The sequence below is a fragment of the Hyla sarda genome, chromosome 3, assembly GCF_029499605.1.
Source record: "Hyla sarda isolate aHylSar1 chromosome 3, aHylSar1.hap1, whole genome shotgun sequence".
Taxonomy (NCBI): domain Eukaryota; kingdom Metazoa; phylum Chordata; class Amphibia; order Anura; family Hylidae; genus Hyla; species Hyla sarda.
Genome location: NC_079191.1, coordinates 223,527,688 through 223,552,652, shown reverse-complemented (window position 1 = coordinate 223,552,652; position 24,965 = coordinate 223,527,688). Strand labels below are relative to the sequence as shown.

General features: G+C 43.0%; 1 protein-coding gene across 2 annotated transcripts in view; it reads right to left on the bottom strand.

The window, feature by feature from the left end:
* KLHL32 (kelch like family member 32) overlaps positions 1 to 24,965 on the bottom strand; it is a 244,095-nt gene that overhangs the window by 136,840 nt on the left and 82,290 nt on the right. For both annotated transcript variants that reach the window (XM_056566148.1, XM_056566147.1), the window contains exon 4: positions 5,903 to 6,010. In XM_056566148.1, the coding sequence (XP_056422123.1) occupies positions 5,903 to 6,010 (108 nt within the window). The remainder of the gene's footprint in view (positions 1 to 5,902; positions 6,011 to 24,965) is intronic.

Here is a 24,965-nt window from a genome sequence, read left to right as displayed (position 1 = left end):
AAAGCCCACTGTAAATGTCAGAATCCTTTCTGAACAATGTTCTAACATAAACCAGTGTCAGAGACTCAAAACATAATGTAAATCCAGCCTTATAGTTGAACAATCAATTGAACAGCAAGAAACTAAAAATATATTTATTAGCCACTAGATGGCCCCAAAGACTAAATAATAATACATATCTGCTGGGAAGTGCATGGTAGAGGAGCTGCATGTAAGAGTTCTTGGTATCTATGGCACATTGACAATCCTATTTGAAACAAATAGGTACTTTTAGAATTAGCAGATTTCATGTTCTAAAATATTACCTTTACCTATATTTTACAATGTACAGCACTTCAGTTAATGATCATAATAATAATCTTTTTTTCCCCTCCTATCTATGAGTCCATGTCTGCAATAAAGGAAATGACAAGGAAGATTTCCTCTTCATATTTTCATATAGAAATCTCATTTATGTTGAAATGGGAGTTTAAGCATGCATGGGATAGGTATAAGGCTATCCTTCATATAGCATAGAGATAGGTATAAGGCTATCCTTCATATAAGATAGGGATAGGTATAAGGATATCCTTCATATAAGATAAGGATAGGTATAAGGCTATCCTTCATATTAGATAGAGAAAGGCATAAGGATATCCTTCATATAATATAGAGATAGGTATAAGGCTATCCTTCATATAAGATAGGGATAGGTATAAGGCTATCCTTCATATAAGATAGGGATAGGTATAAGGCTATCCTTCATATAAGATAGGGATAGGTATAAGGCTATCCTTCATATAAGATAGGGATAGGTATAAGGCTATCCTTCATATAAGATAGGGATAGGTATATGGCTATCCTTCATATAAGATAGATATAGGCATAAGGATATCCTTCATATAAGATAGAGATAGGTATAAGGCTATCCTTCATATAAGATCGAGATAGGTATAAGGCTATCCTTCATATAAGATAGAGATAGGTATAAGGCTATCCTTCATATAAGGTAGGGACAAGTACAATTCATAATTATTCTGAATATTGGGCAGACTAGATGGGCCAAATGGCTCTTATCTGCCGACACATTCTATGCTTCTATGTGTTTTAATAATGCAGAAAGGATTAGTAGTGGAATTGGCCTTAATTGACATGGAATTTGGTGCAGAATGTAACAAAAACACAAAGTCCTATTGACTTTAATGTGATGTCAAATTCCACCTCAAGAATTAAGGTTAAAGGGAATTTGGATCAGCATTAGAAATTTACACACTGAAATTGCTATTTGGAAACATGGTTGTGGAAATCCTATTGAGATTATGAGAGTCACATTCCAGACGGAAAATATATTGAATTAGAGGTACACATCATTTTCTATGATTCTAAGGCCATGTTCACACTTCTGGAATTACGAAGACTGTATGCGAATGCACCGTCTCATAGACGGCTATGCATTCCATAAGGAATCCGCAGAAAGAATGAGCAGGTTCATTCTTTCTGTGGACACTGAAAACGCCTGGCACGGAAATTCCGCCGTGTGCCCAGCAGAATCTGAACACAGAATCCTGAATACAATGGGACTCCGCTGCTAGGGAATCTCCGTCAGAATACCGCACAGACATTCTGGACAAGTGAACATGGCCTTACTGAAACGACTCAGTCTGCACATACCCTAAACATAAATAACTTGTCATATAGATTCCATGAACATATAAACATATATTAGTATACAATGCATGAAAAACCAAAGCATAGAGCATATATAGTCCCAGATTTATCAATTTGCCTGACATCGGACTTTAAGCAAGTTTTCTGTGTGAAATCAGGGCAGCATTAAAGTCAATGGGCAGCAAAATCTGCTGAAGCAAATATGTAGCAGATCTGTAGCAGAAAATACGCTAAGGGTCCCTACTTAGCTCCCTCCTGTCCAATAGGCGCTCCAAATGTGCAGAAAGCCTCAGGAGCAAGCACAAGTGGAGTGCCGATAACACTGCTATAGCACAGCATTGTTCAGTGTTTACATTAAAAAGATTGCAGGTTAAAGTCCCCTATAGGGACAACAAAATAGTAATAAATTATGTAAAACAAATGTTAATAAATGTGAAAAAGTTCCTTCGCAAATAAAAGTTTGCAGCACCCCCTTTTCCCATTTTCAAATAAAATAAACAAACATAAACATGTGTGGTACTGAAGTGTATAAAAATGTCCGAATTATTAAAATATAGTTCTAAATAGAGACATCTGACACTACTACAATCTGTTCATCACAAATAATACAATGGCCCCTTAGATAGTGGATATGCAAGATCCAGCACTGAATAGGTGGAGCATTAAAGCCTTTGTTAAGAACTTCCAGTAATATTCCACACAGTAGAGAATGAAAAGGCTGCACTCACCATTATTAAAATATAGCATTTATGAAACTCCACGGTAAATGACATAAACGTAAAAAAAAAAATACATAAAGTCTAGAATTGCTGATTCTTGGTCACTTCATATACCAAAAAAAAAAAAAGTATAAAAAGAGATTAAAAAGTCCCATCAAAACAAAAATGGTACCAATAAAAACAACAAATCATGGCACAATAAATTAGCCCTCACACATCCTCGTATACATATAGGGGTCAGAAGAGGACAATATTAAGCATGCTCATTTTCTTACAAAAAGTTATATTTTTTTTTAGGTAGTAAAATAAATAAAAAAACTATTATTTTCTATTATTATAATTGTATGGACCTACAGACTAAAGTTAATGTGTCATCATTTTTTTTTTTTACCAAAAAATGCACTGTGAAGAAACAAACCCCCAAGAACTGGCAACAAACCCCCAAAAACTTGCGCCAATATCGGTGTCCGGGTCCTCCAGTGCTGGTCTTCTTCCTGGGGACGGTGACTCATACTGCTTTCAGCATATCGCCGCCCGCAGGGATGTCCCGCCTCGGCCGGTGATAGGCTGAGCGCACTGTCATATAAGGAGCCCGGGCATGAATAAAAGCAAAATGTAAACATTCTATAAACAAAGCTGCAAGAAAAGAAGTATATAGTCCAGCTCACTCCCTCAGCCCGTCGCGCCAGGACCGGCGTGGGCAACACCGACTGGAACCAACAAACAGAAGCAAAATGTCCAGTGCGAATATCAAGGAAAAGGATGTTTTATTCCAATAAAAGCCAAAAAGACCAGGAGAACATGACAAGGTGACGCGTTTCGGTCCTAAACCTGGACCTTAGTCATACACTAGCATACAGTGAGTACAAACCTTATATAGGTGGCCCCTCAAGCAACGACCAGTAATCCGGCCGCGGCTGAATTGGGTCCTCCTCCTCTTACGTGACGTGGGGGTGACAAGTAAAGTCCGGAGAAAGGAAGAGAAACGGCAAGAGAAAAGACAAGGAAAAAAACAAGGTAAAGGAGTAGAAAAGAGAAAAAAGGGAAAGAAGGACAAGAAGAAAAAAAAAATCTTACAATCTTAGACAATAGGGCCTATGAGGCCTATCGTTGCGGGTATATCTTCCCTCAACGAGCACCTTTGCGCTTGGGTTGATGCTTCCCTGCAGCCTTTGATTGCACATATGCCGGGATACATTAAGGACACGGGCCATGTTTTACATATGACGAACCAGATTGAGTGGAGAGATTCATATCGGTGGATTACAACTGACGTTGTCTCATTATATTCCGTTATCCCCCACTCTCTGGCCCTTCAGGCTTTGACATGGTTCCTTATCACATACTCTGACTATTCTAATATAGTACGAGAGTACATTGTACAGGCAGTGCATTATCTATTACACCATAATTTTTTCATGTTTGACCATCATTTTTTCTTGCAGGTGATGGGAGCTTCAATGGGGGCGAAGTTCTCCCCCTCTCTCGCCAACATTTACATGTGCTGGTGGGAGAGGGGGACAATCTTCTCCCCATCCAATCCATTTTTGTCGTCCATAGTCTGGTATGGCCGCTACATAGATGATATTCTTATCATCTGGAGTTCTGATGTGGCGGCCATACCGGACTTTTGCACGTACATCAATGAGAATTCCCTTAATTTGAGGTTTACTCTTAATCATGAGGTATCTGTGGTGAGTTTTCTTGACTTGCATTTGGTGGGTGACAGAGAGAGCTGCTGTGTGAAAACTACTACATATCGTAAAAAAACTGCAGTGAATTCAATATTACACGCATCCTCCTGCCACCCACCACATGTAACTCGTAACTTACCCACGGGAGAAATGGTCAGGGCCCGCAGGAATTGCTCGGCCGACCCTGACTTCAGACGGGAGGTGTGCGAAATCTCTTCTCGCCTCCAAGCCCGTGGGTACCGTTCTCGAGATATAGAGTGGGGTATTAACATTGCCTCGAATAAAAATAGGGGGGTGTTGATTTCCCCCTCTATTAACAAGGCACAAGGGATCCAGAATGCCACTGATTCTCCGGTGGTCTTCTGTACCAAATATAGTCTGGAATGTAAACAGATTTGTAACATCATACACAAATATATGCCAATTGTTCTATGTGATCCCGCCTTCCAAGGAGTGTTCCCTATAGGATACAAATGTATATCCAGAAGGGCCCCGACCATCGGTCAAAGAATTTCACCCAGTTTATTCTCTACACAGCACAAATCGCAGCCAACTTGGCTGCGTTATACTGGATCCTACAGGTGTGGACATGGCAGGTGCGTGTGTTGCGGTTTTATGCAGAATTCGGATTCGGTGGTGTCGACTTCTACGGGCGACACCCACAGGATCAATGCATATATTAACTGCAACACACCGTACGTTGTCTATGTCCTCACTTGTAGAGATTGTCATCTCCAATATGTGGGGTGCACTTCGACTCCTCTTAAGGTACTTATCCGAAAGCATATTTCGGATATACCCCATTTTAACTCAAGGCATATATCTATGGTCTCTAGGCACATAGCTGGGGTACATGCTGGCAATGCATCATCTCTTATGCTACAGGGGTTAGAATGAGTTAGCCCACCTATTAGGGGTGGCAATGTCAAGCTCAAACTCCTGGACCGAGAGGTCTATTGGATTTTGAGATTGGACAGCCGCGTCCCTCGGGGTCTCAACAAAAGGATGGATACTATTCTCCACTATTAGTCATATTGGTTTAAACTCGTACAGCTTTATCCCTTCCTTTTGCCTCAACATGTGACTTACCTGTAATCCATCTATATGGGTACCTTATATTGGGGTTTACTTTCTCTCCACTATATTGTTATTGTTATTATTCTCTTTGTTTCTATCAACAATGATGCCTATGACTATTCTGCTCAAGTCTTTCTTCCCCCCCTCTCCCCCCCCCCCCCCCTTTTTCCTTGCCGGTTTCAGTATTCTAGCTTTATTAAGACACGTGCTGATTCTATAAGAGTATCTATATTATGGTTTCATAGGATACAGTATTTATAACTCCAGTTACATGTAATAAACATTTATATATTTTTATATATTTCTATATTGTCTAAGATTGTAACCTTTTTCCGTCACGTGAGGGTGACTGCCCATGACTCTTATTTCTTTTCTTCTTCTTTTTTTTTTTTCTTCTTGTCCTTCTTTCCCTTTTTTCTCTTTTCTACTCCTTTACCTTGGTTTTTTCCTTGTCTTTTCTCTTGCCGTTTCTCTTCCTTTCTCCGGGCTTTACTTGTCACCCCCACGTCACGTAAGAGAAGGAGGACCCAATTCAGCCGCGGCCGGATTACTGGTCGTTGCTTGAGGGGCCACCTATATAAGGTTTGTACTCACTGTATGCTAGTGTATGACTAAGGTCCAGGTTTAGGACCGAAACGCGTCACCTTGTCATGTTCTCCTGGTCTTTTTGGCTTTTATTGGAATAAAACATCCTGTTCCTTGATATTCGCGCTGGACATTTTGCTTCTATAAACAAAGCTGTTATAAAATTAAAAAAACAAATACCTGTCCAGTGTAGGCAAAGTCAAGAGCCTGTTTTAATCCAAGACTGGTGACCCCATGTAAGTTGACTTCATCTGCTTCACTTTCAACCATGCACAGACTGAACATTGCCTGTATAATAAATAGGATTAGTTGATTAAAAACAAATAAAACTGAATGCACAACCTTGAAGTCCATTACCTTTTAGGCCTTTGCAATTTATAACTGCACTCTGAAATCCTTTTTTTAGACTTATACATAACGCTATATATGTGTTCAAGTAACGCTATATATGGTTTTGCTATATAAGGCTCCTGCTTGTCCTAAAAGTGCCCAACCATAAACTAACTGTAACTCAAAGTATTTTGTCACGCAGAATAATCCAAAGACTGAAAGGGGTATTCCAGGCCAAAACTTTTTTTTTATATATCAACTGGCTCCAGAAAGTTAAACAGATTTGTAAATTACTTCTATTAAAAAATCTTAATCCTTCCAATAGTTATTAGCTTCTGAAGTTGAGTTGCTGTTTTCTGTCTAACTGCTTTCTGATGACTCACGTCCCAGGAGCTGTGCAGCTCCTATGGGGATATTTTCCCATCATGCACAGCTCCCGGGATGTGACATCATCATTGAGCAGTTAGACAGAAAACTTCAGAAGCTAATAACTATTGGAAGGATTAAGATTTTTTAATAGAAGTAATTTACAAATCTGTTTAACTTTCCGGAGCCAGTTGATATATAAAAAAAAAGTTTTTGCCTGGAATACCCCTTTAATGAATCAAACTCAAATAATTTCCCACTAGAACCTTAGTCATTTCAAAGTCTACTTGAAGGTCACCTAGTTTTGTCCAGGTGATGCTCCTGGTACTAAATAAATGTCTCCTATTACATTTGCTTCATCCAAATACTCCCTCTATACAAGAAGTAATAAGTCAGATAAAATATTACTTAGCCATAGAAAGGCTGAAAAGAGATAAATACAAAGAATCAAATCAAAAAGTGTTTCAAAAAATCATTTTTTGATCAAATTTTAGGGTCCTGCTGTTAAATATTTCCTTTAGGCTGCATTTAAATCACGATTTAGGGGTACAGCTGTCAGAATAATTTTAAAACTGGCTGCTGCCGTATCCCCGCCACACTTGTGCCATACCCCATGAGCCGGACGCAGTTTGCTAGTGACTCTTGTCCGTTAATTATTGGACCGTATCAGTTTTTATTGCTGGACTGGTCTGCTGCGGTTTCAGTCTGGCAACAAAATATGGTTCAAAAGTGAGGTGACCGGAGTCACTAGGTGACTCCATCTGGCTTATTGAAATTAATGGGGTGCAGCACAGATTCAGGGGGGATACAGCTGCAGCCAGTTTTCAAATTCTTCCAACGGCCGTCCCCCCATGATGTGAATGCTGCCTTCAGTCAGTGTTGCTTAGTTTTGTGTTTGTTGTTTGCACATTGTATTAGCCATCTTGCAAGACTGTTACTTCCTCTATAAGATCAGCCAGGGACATCTAACAGTGAGTTATTAGCTTTTGACTGCTTATTGGTCCCTCTGCCCTGTCCTATCGAGGTATGTGAGTATTGGGAGCCACTGTTTGGAATGTTTATTTTCTTATTCTTGAAATAGTAAAAGCACTGTATCATATGTAAAATGTATATACACAAGTAATGTACATCAAAAGTTATCTGTGATTTTATATAATGTTAGATGTGTACATAAACAATAAACAAATTTACCGTATATACTCGAGTATAAGCTGAGTTTTTCAGCACGATTTTTCGTGCTGAAAACGCCCCCCTCGGCTTATACTGGAGTGAACTCTCCGCCTGTCAATCCCATCTCAGTGGTCTTCAACCTGCAGACCTCCAGATGTTGCAAAACTACAACTCCCAGCATGCCCGGACAGCCATCGGCTGTCCGGGCATGCTGGGAGTTGTAATTTTGAAACCTCTGAAGGTCCGCAGATTGGAGACCACTGCGGCCTTCGTCACCTTCCAGACCCCCCCCCCCCTTTTGTTTTGTACTCACCTCCCCTCGGTGGGAAGGAAGGGTGAGCTGGTCCAGGCTAGTCGTTGCAGGCTGTCCATTTTCACTGGGGGAGCCCTCTTCTCCGTTCCGTGCCCGGCCCCGGACTAGCGACGTTGCCTTGATGACGACTCACAGGGACGTTGCGCATGAACGTCCCTGTGCGTCGTTGTCAAGGCAATGTCACTACTCCGGGGCCAGGCCCGAAGCGTGGAGAAGAGGGCCCCCCGGTGAAAATGGAAAGCCCGCAATGACTAACCATCCCCACCGGATGGTCCCTGCAGCATAGATGGCCCGGACCAGCTCACCCTAACTTCCCGCCGAGGGGAGGTGAGTACAAAACAAAAGGGGGGGGGGCGGGTGATGACTAAGGCCGCAATGGTCTTCAACCTGCAGACCTCCAGAGGTTTAAAAACTACAACTCCCAGCATGCTGGGAGTTGTAGTTTTGCAACATCTGGAGGTCCGCAGGTTGAAGACCACTGATGAAGGGATTGACAGGCGGTGATGATGAAAGGGGGGGGATGATGACGGAGGTCTGGATGATGACATGGGGGGATGATGTATTTCCCACCCTAGGCTTATAGTCGAGTCAATAACTTTTCCTGGGTTTTTGGGGTGAAATTAGGGGCCTCGGCTTATATTCAGGTTGGCTTATACTCGAGTATATACGGTATAACAAAAATAAATAAATAAATAAAAACGACAACTTGGCATTTTCCTAAGTGTACAGTATACAGTATGACAATTGCAAGATGAAACTGTTTGATACAAATACTACAATTACCTAATTGAATATTATTACTGAAATTTTTTTAAACCTGTGTAGAGAAAAAGTTGACGAGCTGCCCATAGCAACCAATAATAAAACACAAGCATGGCTGATCATCAAATCATGAGATTAAATCCATCCAATGATGAGAATTCTACAACAAATATTAGCCTTCCTTTCACATCTTCAAACCCTTCTGTTGACTTCTCACCTCCTTAAATGTGAAGGCCTATGTGGAATTTCAGGATAAAATCTTTGGTTTTGTGATTGCAATTCTATGGAAATCTAGAAAAAGGATCTGAAGCCTCCAAAATGTCATTCAAAAATATGAAAAATGAAGACTGAACCTAAAAGGCAGATAGCTAATACAGATAAAGTCACGACATACAAAAGACCGAAAGAGCCGCAGGAACCTAGGGAATCACTATCTGTGTTGGGCAGCTTATTCCGGTTTCTGAACAGTATATTCAATTATTTATTTAATTTATTAATTTATACATTGCTGACCTATTCTGCCGCGCTGTACCAAGATCATTAGATTGGACTTGTCCCCATTGAGGCTTACAATCTCACATCAGTATGTTTTGATGTGGAGTGTGGAAGAAACCAGATTACGTGGAAGAAATCCATGCAAACACGAGGGTAACATACAAATTGCATGCAGGCAATGCCCAGGACCTAGGGCTGCAAGACAACAATGCTAACTACTGAGCCTTGATATAGTAAAAGCTGGTGTCCAAAGTAATGGGTTACCCTGGACAGTACATTACATCCTAGTACTGTACTGTACTACAGATAGACACTACTAGACTTCAGTAATGCATTAGACTGATGTGCTGTTCACTGTGCCGAATGAGATAGCCATGCATACTCCATCTGGAAGGATCTTTCAGATAATTGTATGTGCTGCATATCAGTACTATAACTCTGTATGATCACCATCATCATCATTGTTATTTTTTATAGCACTTGGTTCCAGTGCACTTTATAAAATACATATGACATGCACATAACACACGCGCCATAAAAGAAAAGGGAAACACTAAGAACTAGTGAATACCCAACATAATACAACAATATCATTTATTAATAATCATTAAGAAAGGATATATAATTTTGTATTATATGTTAAGTGTGCACTAGCTCTTAGAGGGACATTTATCAATGTTTGCTTATGTATTCTTTTTTTAAGTAATTTTTTCCTTACTTTTTTTTTGCTTATATGTGACGTATTTATCAACTGGTTTCAGCCTGTTGATAATTTTATTTCACGTAAGCAATTTTTCCTTTTTTACTTTGGTAGTAGCTTTTTCTGCTCCATGTTTGAGCTGGAGTAAATTTAGTCAATTTTTAACGCTGTTGCGACTTTTTTTTTGCGCAGTTGCGACTGTCGCAGTTAATAAATACCTGACTACCCATAGTCCATTTTAAAATTATTACTACATAGTAAATTTTAGGAAAACTTGCTTTTCTCGCTTTCCAGTGAAAATGTCGCACGAAAAATCGTGTAGTCGCAGTTGCGACAATTTTGCCACAATTATAGTAAAGGAAACCTGACTAAACCCGTTGATAAATGTCCATATTAGTGTTTCTGTCTGCAAGGGCTTACAATCTAAAGGGAGAGGGGTGGAAAGCAGTAGGTGAGGAAGTCAGCTGGTCATCTGTGAGCCATTCATGGGACAATACAGTGGAAGAAAGGGTATTGTAGGTTTTCTTAAAGAAATGGGTTTTCAGGTTCCATTTTAACCCCTTAAGGACCAGGCCAATTTTCACTGTAGGACCAGAGCGTTTTCTCTGATTCCGAGATTGTTTTTTTCTTGACATATTCTACTTTATGTTAGTGGTAACATTTTGTCGATACTTGCATCATTTATTGGAGAAAAGTTCCAAAATTTGATGAAACATTTTTACATTTTTCTAACTTTGAAGCTCTCTGCTTGTAAGGAAAATAGACATTCCAAATAAATTATATTTTGATTCACAAATACAATATGTCTACTTTATGTTGGCATCATAAAGTTGCCATGTTTTTACTTTTGGAAGACATCTGAGGGCTTCAAAGTTCAGCAGCAATTTTCCAATTTTTCACCAAATTTTCTGAATTGGAATTTTTCATCGACCAGTTCAGGTTTGAAGTGGATTTGAAGGGCTTTCTTATTAGAAAACCCCCACAAATGACCCCATTATAAAAACTGCACCCCTCAAAGTATTCAAAATGATATTCAGTAAGTGTGTTAACCCTTTAGGTGTTTCACAGGAATAGCAGCAAAATGAAGGAGAAAATTCTAAATCTTCATTTTTAACACTCGCATGTTCTTGTAGACCCAATTTTTTTATTTTTACAAGGGGTAAAAGAAGAAAAATCCCCTCAAAATTTGTAACCCAATTTCTCTCTAGTAAGGAAATACCTCATATGTGTATGACAAGTGTTCGGCGGGCACAGTAGAGGGCTCAGAAGGGAAGGAGCGACAATGGGATTTTGGAGAGTGAGTTTTTCTGAAATGGTTTTTGGGGGGCATTTCACATTTAGGAAGCCCCTATGGTACCAGAAAAGCAGAAACCCCCCCACATGGCATACCATTTTGGAAACTACACCCCACAAAGCACATAACAAGGGGTCCAGTGGGCCTTAACACCCCACAGGTGTTTGACGACTTTTCGTTAAAGTCAGATGTGTAAATGAAAACAAAAATTTTTCACTAAAGTGCAGTTTTTTCCCCAAATTTACAATTTTTTTAAAGGGTAATGGGAGAAAATGCCCCCCCCCCCAAATTTGTAACATCATCTCTTCTGAGTATGGAAATACCCCATGTTAGGACGTAAAATGCTCTGCGGGCGAACTACAATGCTCAGAAGAGAAGGAGTCACATTTGGCTTTTGGAAAGCAAATTTTGCTGAGATGGTTTTTGGGGGGCATGTCACATTTAGGAAGCCCCTATGGTGCCAAAACAACAAAAAAAAACAACATGGCATACTATTTTGGAAACTACACCCCTCAAGGAACGTAACAAGGGGTACAGTGAGCCTTAACACATCACAGGTATTTGTCGACTTTTTGTTAAAGATGGAAGTGTAAATGAAAAGAAATAAAAAATTTCACCAAAATGCTGTTTTTTCCCCAAATTTTTACAAGGGGTAATAGGAGAAAATTACCCCCAAAATTTGTAATCCCATTTCTTCTGAGTATGCAAATACCCCATGTGTGGACGTCAAGTGCTCTGCTGGCGCACTACAATGCTCAGAAGAGGAGGAGCGCCATTGAGCTTATGGGAGAGAGAATTTGCTTGGAATGGAAGTCGGGGGCCATGTGCGTTTACAAAGCCCCCCCCCGTGGTGCCAGAACAGTGGACCCCCCCCACACACGTGACCCCATTTTGGAAACTAGACCACTCGCAGAATTTAATAAGGGGTGCAGTGAGCATTTACACCCCATTGGCGTTTGACAGATCTTTAGAACAGTGGGCTTATCAAATGAAAAATTAAATTTTTCATTTTCACGGACCACTGTTCCAAAATGCTCACTGCACCCCTTATTACATCATGTGAGGGGTGTAGTTTCCAAAATGGGGTCACATGTGGGGGGGGGGGTCCACTGTTCTGGCACTATGGGTGCTTTGTAAACACACATGGCCTTCAATTCCAGACAAATTTTCTCTTCAAAAGCCCAATGGCGCTCCTTCTCTTCTGAGCATTGTAGTGCACCAGCAGAGCACTTTACATCCACATATGGGGTATGTTCTTACTCAGAAGAAATGGGGTTACAAATTTTGGGGGGCTTTTTTTCCTATTTTCCCTTGTGAAAATTTAGGGTAACACCAGCATTTTAGTGAAAATATTTTTTTTTTCATTTTCCCATCCAACTTTAACGAAAATTTGTCAAACACCTTTGGGTGTTAAGGCTCACTATACCCCTTGTTACGTTCCGTGAGGGGTGTAGTTTCCAAAATGGGGTCACATGTGGGTATTTAATTTTTTAGCGTTTATGTGAGAACCGCTGTAAAATCAGCCACCCCTGTGCAAATCACCAATTTAGGCCTCAAATGTACATAGTGCGCTCTCACTCCTGAGCCGCCTTGTGCGCCCGCAGAGCATTTAACGCCCAGATATGGGGTATTTCTGTACTCAGGAGAAATTCTTTTTACCTCTTGTGAAAATAAAAAGTATGGGACAACACCAGCATGTTAGTGTTACATTTTTTTTTATTCTTTTACACTATCAGGCTGGTGTAGACCCCAACTTTTCCTTTTCATAAGGGGTAAAAGGAGAAAAAGCCCCCCAAAATTTGTAGTGCAATTTCTCCCGAGTACGGAAATACCCCATATGTGGCCCTAAACTGTTTCCTTGAAATACGACAGGGCTCCGAAGTGAGAGAGCGCCATGTGCATTTGAGGACTAAATTAGGGATTGCATAGGGGTGGACATAGGGGTATTCTATGCCAGTGATTCCCAAACAGGGTGCCTCCAGCTGTTACTAAACTCCCAGTATGCTTGGACAGTCAGTGGCTGTCCAGAAATGCTGGGAGTTGTTGTTTTGCAACAGCTGGAGGCTCGGTTTTGGAAACACTGCCGTACAATACGTTTTTCATTTTTATTGGGGGGGGGGGGCAGTGTAAGGGGGTGTATATGTAGTGTTTTACCCTTTATTATGTGTTAGTGTAGTGTTTTTAGGGTACATTCGCACGGGCAGAGGTTTACAGTCAGTTTCCCGCTAGGAGTTTGTGCTGTGGCGAAAAATTTGCCGCAGCTCATACTTGAAGCAGGAAACTTACTGTGAACTCGCCCGTGTGAATGTACCCTGTACATTCACATGGGAGGGGCAAACCTCCAGCTGTTTCAAAACTACAACTCCCAGCATGTACTGACAGACCGTGCATGCTGGGAATTGTACTTTTGCAATAGCTGGAGGAACACTGGTTGGAAAACCTTCAGTTAGGTTCTGTTACCTAACTCAGTATTTTCCAACCAGTGTGCCTCCAGCTGTTGCAAAACTAGAACTCCCAGCATGTACTGATTGCCAAAGGGCATGCTGGGAGATGTAGTTATGCAACAGATGGAGGTACGCAACTACAACTCCCAGCATGCCAAGACAGCTGTTTGGCAATGCTGGGAGTTGCAGTTTTGCAACATCTGGAGAGCTACAGTTTAGAGACCACTGCACAGTGATCTCCAAACTGTGGCCCTCCAGATGTTGCAAAACTACAAATCCCAGCATTCCCAGACAGTAAACTGCTGTGTGGGCATGCTAGGAGTTGTAGTTTTGCAAGATCTAGGGGGCCACAGTTTAGAGACCATTGCACTGTGATCTCTAAACTGCAGCCCTCCCGCTGTTGCAAAACTACAAATCCCAGCATGCCCACACAGCAAAAAGCTGTCTGGGCATGCTGGGAGTTGTAGTTTTGCAACATCTGGAGGGCTACAGTTTAGAGACCACTATATAGTGGTCTCAGACTGTAGCCCTCCAGATGTTGCTAGGCAACTCACCGGCTTCCCTAGGATCCAGGGAGCCAGCCGCACGACATCGCCACCCAGCGATCACCGCCACCCGCAGCCTTCGGATGAGTTAAGTACCAGCGAGCAAAGGCGTACCTGTACGCCCTTGGTCCGTAAGTCGTTAAAGGGGTACTCCGCTGCCCCAGCATTCGGGACATTTTGGTCCGCATGCTGGGTGCAGGCTGCGGGGGTCGTATAGATTTGCATTGAGGGGGCGTGGCATGACATCACGACCCTTGCAGCCCCCACCCAGTGTTCAAAACAGAATGTTCCAAATGCTGGGGCAGCGGAGTAACCCTTTAAAGCTCTTAATGGTAGGTGAGAGCTAGATGTTTTGTGGTAGTGGGTTCCAATGTAAGTGTGAAGAACAGGATAAATCTTGGAGATGATCATTAGCATAGAGATGGCATTTGAAGCCATGGCATTCTATAATCTGTCCCCGGCCAAAAGTATACAGGACTCCAAAAGTGATAATGGTAAGTTGAGGAGGTGGCACTGAATGTATGGTTGGTTAGGTAAGAGGAGATCCAAGAGAGGGCACAACTTTTGAAGCTGAGAAATTTGTAGCAGGAGGGAGTGGTTACTGTGTCAAAAGGCAGAGAAAAGATCTAGAAGGAGGAGCTGACGTGAGGCTTTGGCAGTCATCAGATCATTGGCTACCTTGGTTAGGGTGAGTGGTTGGGACAAACACCAGACTGAAAGTGGTTAAAGAGTTAGGCTGGGTTTACACGTTTTTGCAATACAGTTCCCGTACACTTTTTCAATAAGAAAACCGTATGGAACCATATTGAAAAACATATGTCAAACGTTGCATCCGGTTGTGTCCGTTTTGCATCTTGTACGGTTTTGTCCGTTTTTTTGCTGTACCCAAAACCATAGCCTACCACGGTTTTTGGTCTGGGTAAAAAACAATATTGAAACCGTATATGCTTTTTTAACATGGGAGTCAATGGGAACCGTACAGAACCATACATGCATCCGGTTCCATCCGGTTTGCATCATACAGTTTTTGACTTTGCACAGCGAAAGTTTTTTTCTTGGACTTTCAATCAAACAAGTGAAATTGTATTCATAATAGAATGAAAAGTTAAAAACATATACTTTTTTTTCTTTAAAAAAACGGATGTAACCAGACATCATTTTTCAAACCGTATACGGGTTAAAATTTGTACACACATTTTGATACAGTTTAGTCCGGTTTTGAGGAATCAATTTTTCATCAAAAACCTGATACAGGAACTGTATTGCAAAAACGTGGTGTAAACCCAGCCTTAGTTGGATGAGAGGTGGGAGGACAGTTCAATGTAGACATGCTGTTCAAGAAATTTTGAGGCGAAGGGGAGTGGGGTGGTAGCTGGACAAAGAGCAGATCCTTTTTGAGGATAGGTGTGATGGTTATATGTTTAAATGAAAAGGGGAAAGGTGCCACTGTTTAGTGATAGGTTAAAGAGGTGGGTTAATACTGGGATGAAACAGTAGTAAGGTTGGGGATAAGGCAGAATGTGATTCGATCAAGTGCACAGGTGTAAAGTAGTTTGGGGTGTTGGTCTTTGGTAGTAGTGAGTTATGAGGGAAGAGCATCGGGCTTGTCAGAAGATGGATCATGGGGTCTGGAAGGTAAAGCTTTCTCTGATGTTGTCGAGCTTGCATTTGAAGTATGCGGAAAAGTCTCCATCCAAAATCAGAGATGTTGGGAGTTTCAACAAGGGATATAGGGGAGCATTTATCACTGTCTTTAGAGCAGTTTTTGTGTGTAGATTTGTCTCTATTTTAGCACAGCACTGCACCTCAGGCTATTTAAAGTCGCAAAAACCACCAAAAAGTAGCAAAACAACACCAGCCCAGACTTAGCTTAGCTTTTTGGTGTAAGTGAAGAGTGAAATTTGAGAAAATGTGTACCTCCACAAAATTTATCAAATGCCCTACTACCATTGAATAAATTTGGCACAGTCACGCAAAAAAAAAAAAACACGCAAGATAGAGGTGTTAAAAAGATGCATGGGTTTGTGAGACAGAAACAGTGAAGTTGTCCTGTTTGTCAGAAGTGAGTGCAGACTTAAATGTGAGAAGTGCTTGCTTGAATGAGTGTTTCTTCTAGGACGACTCTGCCCAGAAGCTTGCCTTAGTTGTTTTTGCATTTGGGAAGGAAGGTTTTTAGGTATGGAAAAAGGACAGCAGTAGAAAAGAGTAGTAAGTATGAGGTTATAATGATTGGCCGAATAAAAAATTCTTGAGGCTGAATAAACATTCTAAGGTGAGGGGATGTGTGGATATGAACCAGTCAACTTCAGTTCCTTTCTAGTTCAATTCTGGTTTTAATTCTGCCATTTCACTTGGACTGCCATCACTTAAAACTGTGGCCTTCTAGATGCGCCTAGCATGCCCAGACAACATTCAACATAGGCTACCATACTGAAGTGTGGTAACATGGAGTGATGAGGGCAGATGTTGTTACCCTAGTGGCAGATGGAATTAACCCCTTGTATTCGTGACAACAGGGCGTGATTTATCCTTGATACCACATGAAGGTATACCGCTAGATCCTGGGCTAGGCAAATGGACAATAATGACTCCGGAGCCAAGTTACGGATAACGGTAGCTTTACTGAGGGTAGACAGATGGTAAAGTCTATACAGTTCAGCCAGGGCCCACAGAGGTGACCAGTGACTCAAAGACCTTAAGGGCTTGCTGGGACTTGTAGTAGATGGGGTCAATTTTATGCAGGCCACGTTGACTTGATAAATGATGACTGACAATACTGAGACTGTGGCTTACTTGTAGCTGCTTGTGGCTGCAGACTGGACTTGAGGCCTCCTATGACTCTGGACACTCTCTAGGACTCGACTTGACCTCAGCAAAGACTTGTAAGGAAAGGGAGAAAGAGCTAGCTCCACCCAGGGCTTATATGGGGGACACTAGCAGGGAGCCCATAGGTCACCCCTTGGATCACCTGGTCACTGGTACCTCCTGGGTAACAATCACATGACAAGTCACATGGTAAACAGTCTTAAAGTGACAATGTTTTCTGAACACATTACATGGTATAATACATTATAAACATATTTACATGGGGGGACAGATGCAAGGGAGGCCCAGGGGACACAGTAGGGAGGCTGTCTGACAGGGCAGCCAGGGTACAGGATAACACCTCACGTACTGGGCCACCACAAACTCCCCCTCTTGAATACAGCCGTCCTTGGTAGCCAGTCCTGCAGGGCAGACGACTAACAGTGGCCACTGAGGCCTAAAGACAGTTCCTGGGGCATATTGGAATAAAATGTCCTTCACAGGTCTGGATGCTTAATAACAGCAGGGGATGAGTCCATGTAGCACTTTAGAAATGGCCATACATGCTGCTTTGTGAAATAAATTGATTCATTACACAGGATTCATTACACTCTAGACAATGAAACACATAAATTGGGGTTGGGCTGCCGGAGGCTATCTACCCAATGCCCTAGCTACCGGGGCCCCTTGGTACTAAAACACTTCTCCCCAGAACTCTATACATGTCTTATACAACACACCATTGTTAGCTCTATATACAGTATTTCTGTCACCTTACATGCTTTACTTAACCTGTTGGGGACGCCGTGGCCGGGACCCGTGGCTAATAGCGAACGGCACTCGCGGTGCCGTGCGCTATTAACCCTTTAGATGCGGCATTCAAAGTTGAACGCCGCGTCTAAAATGAGAGTAAGCGAATGCCAGTTAGCTCAGGGGGCTGTTTGGGATTGCCGTAGGACAGCAGGAGGGTCCCCTATCTTCCTCCTCGCTGTCTGATTGCCGAATGACTGCTCAGTGCCTGAGATCCAGGCATGAGCAGTCAAGCGGCAGAATCATTGATCAATGGTTTCCTATGAGAAACCATTGATCAATGTAAAAGATCACTATAACATTGCAAAAAAAAGTGAAAAAAAAGTTAAAGATCATTTAACCCCTTCCCTAATAAAAGTTTGAATCACCCCCCTTTTCCCATTAAAAAACAAACAAAGTGTAAATAAAAATAAACATATGTGATATCGCCGCGTGTGGAAATGTCCGAATTATAAAAATATATTGTTAATTAAACCGGATGGTCAATGGCGTACGCGCAAAAAAATTCCAAAGTCCAAAATAGCGTATTTTTGATCACTTTTTATATCATTAAAAAATGAATAAAAAGCGATCAAAAAGTCTGATCACAGCACAAAAAATTAACCCTCATACCGGGGCGTATGCGGAAAATTGAAAAAGTTATAGGAGTCAGAAGATGACAATTTTAAACGTATACATTTTCCTGCATGTAGGTATGATTTTTATGACAAAATCAAACCTATATAAGTAGGGTATCATTTTAATCGTATGGACCTACAGAATAAAGAGAAGGTGTAATTTTTACCAAAAATTTACTGCCTAGAAACGGAAGCCCCAAATGTTACAAAATGGTGTTTTTTCTTCAATTTTGTCGCACAACGATTTTTTTTTTCCGTTTCGCCATAGATTTTTGGGTAAAATGACTGGTGTCATTACAAAGTAGAATTGCTGGCACAAAAAAATAAGTCATCATGTGGATTTTTAGATGCAAAATTGAAAGGGTTATGATTTTTAAAATGTAAGGAGGAAAAAACGAAAATGCAAAAAAGGAAAAACCCTCCGTCCCCAAAGGGTTAAGTTGCCGGAAAACTCTCTGGCCAGGAGATGTTAGATACATATAAACATTTCGACAATATGAACTGGTAACTGACACGTTAAATACAGTCCTGACTAACATATTGACCAACTCATATACACATTATATAGACTGACTAGATTAATTGGACTATGTGTGATATTGTTTTTACTCCCTATGTCTAGGGGTAAGCTGTCATGGTAGTGAGGTAGTGGCTATGCTTCTCCTGATCTGGTCAGCATACCTCCTATATGAATTGCCATGAACAAAAAGACACTGTACACCTTGACATTTTTGTACAAACATATTATATACATTTTTATTACAGAACACCATAAACATTATAGTACACTTACACAAATGCTCACTTGCACAAAGATAATATCAAAATATATACCTCTGACGGTATATACGTATATTATTCTTTTGTTTCTAGTACCGCTCCACAGTTCTGGTACTCTTTAGAGTTCTTAGTAAAGAATCATTGCTAAAAGCCGGGCCCATACACGTACGCAAATGGCTACAAAATAAACTTCTTGACAAGTTCGTCAAGCACTTCTTCTTAAACGTTGCATAACCTGTAGACAACAAAAGTACTTCACAAAGTATAGTTAGTGACACATAGCAGAATTATCACTGGTAGGCTTCTTTAAAGGGGTACTCCCGTGGAAACGGGGATTTTCTCCTGCTCTGGACAGTTCCAAAAATGGACAGCAGAGAGCACTGTGGTTATGACATCAGAGAAATCAAAAAAGAAAAGCATTTCTTCTGTAGTATATAGCCCCTAAAAAGTACTTGAAGGATTAAGATTTTTTTATAGAAGTATTTACAAATCTGTTTAACTTTCTGGCACCAGTTGATTTAAGAAACATTTTTTTTTCCACGGGAGTACCCCTTTAACTTGGAAACTTGCCATCCCAGCCACACCGGTCAGACTGCTTTCAAGGCTGGGACATGTAACGGCGTCCACGGGACTGTGCCCCCTTTACTGGACTCACTCGGGGTTCCAGTTCACCCGGGACAAAGTAGACTCTAACGGTGGGGCTGATGGTGACCACCATTTGTACTGCAGCAGCTTGCACCACTGGGGGAACCGCTGTCGATGCATGTTGGACCGACCAAACCTGCTCTGCCAGGAGTAGGCCGAGGCACTTCAATTGGTGCCCGCTGGTTAGGCCAAACCTCCTTGACCACAGGAGTAGGCTGGGCACATTCACACATGACTTAAGACGGTATTTTGATGACACAACAGGCGCCTCGGGCATGTAGATCTTCCTCTGGATGCGACTTCCTTAGTTGAGGAGGTAGTAATACGAAGGGATCTGCGTCCCAATCATCAGAGGGAAAATATGCAATAGGAATCTGCGTGTGGTTCTTCGGACGGGTCACCGCTGCCACCAGCTCTCCTCGCATGCTCTGTACAGGAGTATACCCCATGATCTCCCTGCTCTCTAGAGAAAGCAATGATGGGGGAGATAGTCTAGTCAAGATAGTCCCTCTATGACGACAGCCCATGAGGGTGCCAAATCCCCGCACTTTGTCAAATTTTATGACTGTGGCTCTGCAACGCTCCAGGGAATGTTCTCTCCCTCTCGAGAAAGTTCTAGCTTCCTAATGTACAGGGCCTCCAATGCTTTTGTATCCTGCTGCTGCACTTGTCACACCTCCTATGGTAGCAGCTTAGGCCCATATCTTTCCATTCTTTTTTCCCTCAGCCCCTCTACAATCTCGGCCACCTGAGCTTCTCTTCTGGCCCTCTCGGACTGGGATGATGGGACTGGGGGATGTGACTTCCCTGGCAGGGGAAGAAGGTGCTCCCTCATATATTGTATTAGTTCAGGCTCATCGCCAAAGAACCACTTTGGTAAAGGCGGCGAACGGGACATGCTGCAAACTTCTGGACCTGGGGGGGTTTGTCCTGGGCTAAGGGGAGGAGGGGTTGAGAAAGTGGCCTCAGCCGGGGTACTCACTTCTGACTCCTCATTGTGGATTTCAGCCCAGGACCCCCAGGTCCGGTGGTGAGGAGACAGCCTCACCAACGATGATACATGAGAAGATGCCGGCGTTCCCTCTGCCGGGGTCGGTGGCCAGTATTCATCGGCCCAGGACCCCCAGGTCCGGTGGTGAGGAGGCAGCCTCACCAGCGATGATACACGAGAAGATGCCGGCATTCCCTACGCCAGGGTCGGTGGCCAGTCTTCATTGTCCTCGGGCAGCGGGACTTGGTAGCAGACCTCTTCTGTCCTGATGGACATCTTCTCGAGATGGTCAGCTAACTCTTGAAACAGGTGCGCTGTGCGACTTTCTGGGCCTCCGGCGCCATCTTGGGACTCTCTGCACGTGTGCTTGCTTGTCCCGCCATGGTGCTCCACTTGCCGGCAAACTGGGAGGATCCGGCAGCACTGCTCCTTTTATGCAGAGCTTCGGGAAAATAACTGCTGGACAGAAGTGTCATTGGTGCAGTGATGACTTCCGCTCCCCCGGAAACAAGGGGCCGATCTTTACAGTTCCACATCAGCATCGATACAGCAACATGATTTCCACGCTCAGGGGCAGGACGCTGGCCAGCGCGGGACATTTTTGCGCGCTTCTCCGGCACATCTTTAACCCTTGCAGGTACAGGCAATACTTAAAAACGTAACATAGCTTCTGATCTGATACTGCACATGGTGGACACAGTACTTAAAAGTTTCACAATGGTGGACAACAGTCTTTTTTTCACCTCCCCCTCTATTTCACAAGTGCCTCGGGTATAACACTTTCCACTGATAAAATCCCGTACACTTTCTGGCTCAAACTTTATTTGCATCGGCATGCGATTTTCACTGACAATACTGGACACAGTTCAGACTAGGGGGGGGCGGGGGACTTGTCGCATAAGTCGCACACCCATATCTTGTTTGTGACGCCAAAAGTTGTGGTAACAGGGTGTGATCAGGGCGGATGGAATTAGCCCCTTGTATTTGTGAAGCCAGGGCGTGGTTTATCCTTGATACCCCCAAAGGTATACCGCTAGATGCTGGGCTAGGCACGGGGGCAATAATAACTCTGACACCAAGTTACAGATAATGGTAGCTTTACTGAGGGTAGACAGGTGGAAAAGTCTATACAGTTCATCCAGGGCCCACGGAGGTGACCAGTGACTCGTAGACCTTAAGGGCTTGCTGGGAATTGTAGTAGATGGGGTAAATTTTATGCAGGCCACATTGACTTGGCAAATGATGACTGTGACTGACTTGACTGATGACTGACAATAGTGAGACTGTGGCTTACTTGTAGCTGCTTGTGGCTGCAGATTGGACTTGAGGCCTCCTATGACTCTGGACACTCTCTAGGACTTGACCTCAGCAAAGACTTGTAAGGAAAGAGAGAAAGAGCTAGCACCACCCAGGGCAGGGAGCCCATAGGTCCCCCCTGGGATCATCTGGTCACTGGTACCTCCTGGGTAACAATCGCATGACAAGTCACATGGTAAACAGTCTGAAAGTGACAGCGCTTTCTGAACACACTACATGGTATAATACATTAGACACATATTTACATGGGGGTACAGATGCAAGGGAGGCCCAGGGGACACTGTAGGGAGGCTGCCTGACAGGGCAGCCAGGGTATGGGGTAACACCTCCCTTACTGGGCCACCACAGAAGGTTGGTTGGGGATGCTGAAGAGCCACAGTTAGAAGACCACTGACGTATACTAACCAATACAAGGTAGCCCAGGTCAATAGTTGTCCATTGATGTTAAAGAGTACCTTTCATAAAAAAAAAAAAATAATTACTGAACAACTTTTAAATTGGTGGTCATTAACCCCTTAAGGACTCAGCGTTTTTCCATTTTTGCATTTTCATTTTTTCCTCATCCCCTTCTAAAAATCATCACGCTTTAAATTTTGCACATAAAATTCCATATTATGGCTTATTTTTTGCGCCACCAATTCTACTTTGCAGTGACATTAGTCATTTTACCCAAAAATCCACGGCGAAACGGAAAAAAATTCATTGTGCGACAAAATTGAAGAAAAAATTTCATTTTGTAACTTTTGGGGGTTTCCGTTTCTACGCAGTGCATTTTTCGCCTTATCTTTATCCTGTAGGTCCATACAGTTACAATGATACCCTACTTACATAGGTTTGATTTTGTCGTTACTACATGCAGGAAAATTTATAAGTTTAAAATTGTCATTTTCTGACCCCTATAACTTTTTTATTTTTCCGCGTACGGGCCGGTATGAGGGCTCATTTTATGCGCCGTGTTCTGAAGTTCTTATCGGTATCATTTTTGCATTTATCATACTTTTTGATCTCTTTTAATTTTTTTTTTTATGATATAAAAATTTACCAAAAATACGCTATTTTGGACTTTGGAATTTTTTTGCGCGTACGCCATTGACCTTGCGGTTTGATTAACGATTTATTTTTATAGTTCGGACATTTACGCACATGGTGATATCACATATGTTTATTTTTATTTACACTGGTTTTTTTTATGGAAAAAGGGGGGTGATTCAAACTTTTATTAGGGAAGTTATTAGGGAACTTTTAAAGGGGTTGTGCGCTTCCCTAATTTTCGGAGCTCCGCTCACAGCGTCCGGAAGTTCATTACTCTGAACGCTGTGTGCGGGCTTCCGTGTTCGCGGCCGCCGGGCGTGACTTCACGCCCGGCCCCTCGCCCGCCCCCTTGTGACGTCTCGCCCGCCCCCTCGTGACATCACGCCCGCCCCCTCTACCAAAGTCTATGGCAAGGGGGCGTGACAGCGGTCGCGCCCCCTTTCCATAGACTTTCGTTAAGGGGGCAGGCAAGACGTCACGAGGGGGCGTGCGAGGCGTCGCGAGGGGCCAGGCGTGATGTCACGCCTGGCGGCTGCGAACACGGAAGCCCGCACACAGCGTTCAGAGTAATGAACTCCCGGACACTGTGAGCGGAGCTCCGGAAGTCAGGGCAGGCCACAACCCCTTTAAATGACCTTTATTAACTTTTTTTTTCCACTTTTTTTTTGCAGTGTTATAGCTTCCCTAGGGGGCTATAACACTGCACACACTGATTTTTTTACCCTGATCCCCGCAAAGCCATAGCTTTGCATGGATGAGCGTTCTAGGGGCCCGATTGCTCAAGCCTGTAGGTCAGGCTTGGAGAAATCAAACGCCGATCGGACGTGATGGAGCAAGGTAAGGGGGCCTCCGCTCGCGTCCTAGCTGATCGGGACATCGCGATTTTATCGCGATAGTCCCGATCAGACCGACTGAGGCGAAGCTTTTACTTTAGTTTTCGATGCGCCGATCAACTTTGATCGGCGCGTGAAGGGCGCTATTAGCTCAGGGTCCCGGCTGCTATTGATAGTAGCCAGGATGGACCTGGTGCGATGCAGGGTCACGGCGTGACCCTGTTTTAAACACCAGGACTGGGCATAGGGCGTACAGGTACGCCCTGCGTCCTTAAGAGGTTAAAAAATGTGCTTCCTTTTATTTCTTTTTTGCAGTTTAAAAGAGTGAGGTCTCCCTAGCAGTGCTGGCCGCAAGCCTTTTGTATAGATTTCGGACTCATGCCGGCCTGGCGCATAAGTCCGAAATCTGACTGCAGGCTGGTCATGTGTCAATTAGACAGACGGGAGCAAGCGCTGTGCTCGTTACCACAGCAGGGCGCGCTTCTGACTTGGCGGGCCAGCAACGTCTTCAGGCTCCGTCCCCTGACAAGGAGAGCCGGCGTGTGCAGGCCATGAGTCAGTGAGAAAAGGATGGGGAATAAGATGTCTGATCGCGGGGGCCCGCTGCTGGGACCCCCCTGCGATCTCCCTGAAGCACCCGCATTCTATATGTAGCTTCGTCTCCAGTTTTGGAAACATCGCGTTACGTCACGTCTCCAGTCCCGGTAACCTGGAGGTTTCCGAAACTGGAGACGCAGCCCCGCATAGAATGCGGGTACTGCAGGGAGATTGTGGGGGGTCCCAGAGGCGGCCCCCCATGATCAGACATCCTTTGGATAGGGGATAAGATGTTTTTGCCCAGAATGCCCCTTTAAGTATTATCATTTCTTCTGAAAGTGTCATTTAGAACAACTTTTGCCCAGACATGTAAAAAGTTTAGATTGAACCGCACCTTTCTCCAGAGAGTAACAACCCTCCACTCCAGTGCATGGCTGGCTTGCAAGTTCAACCTTTT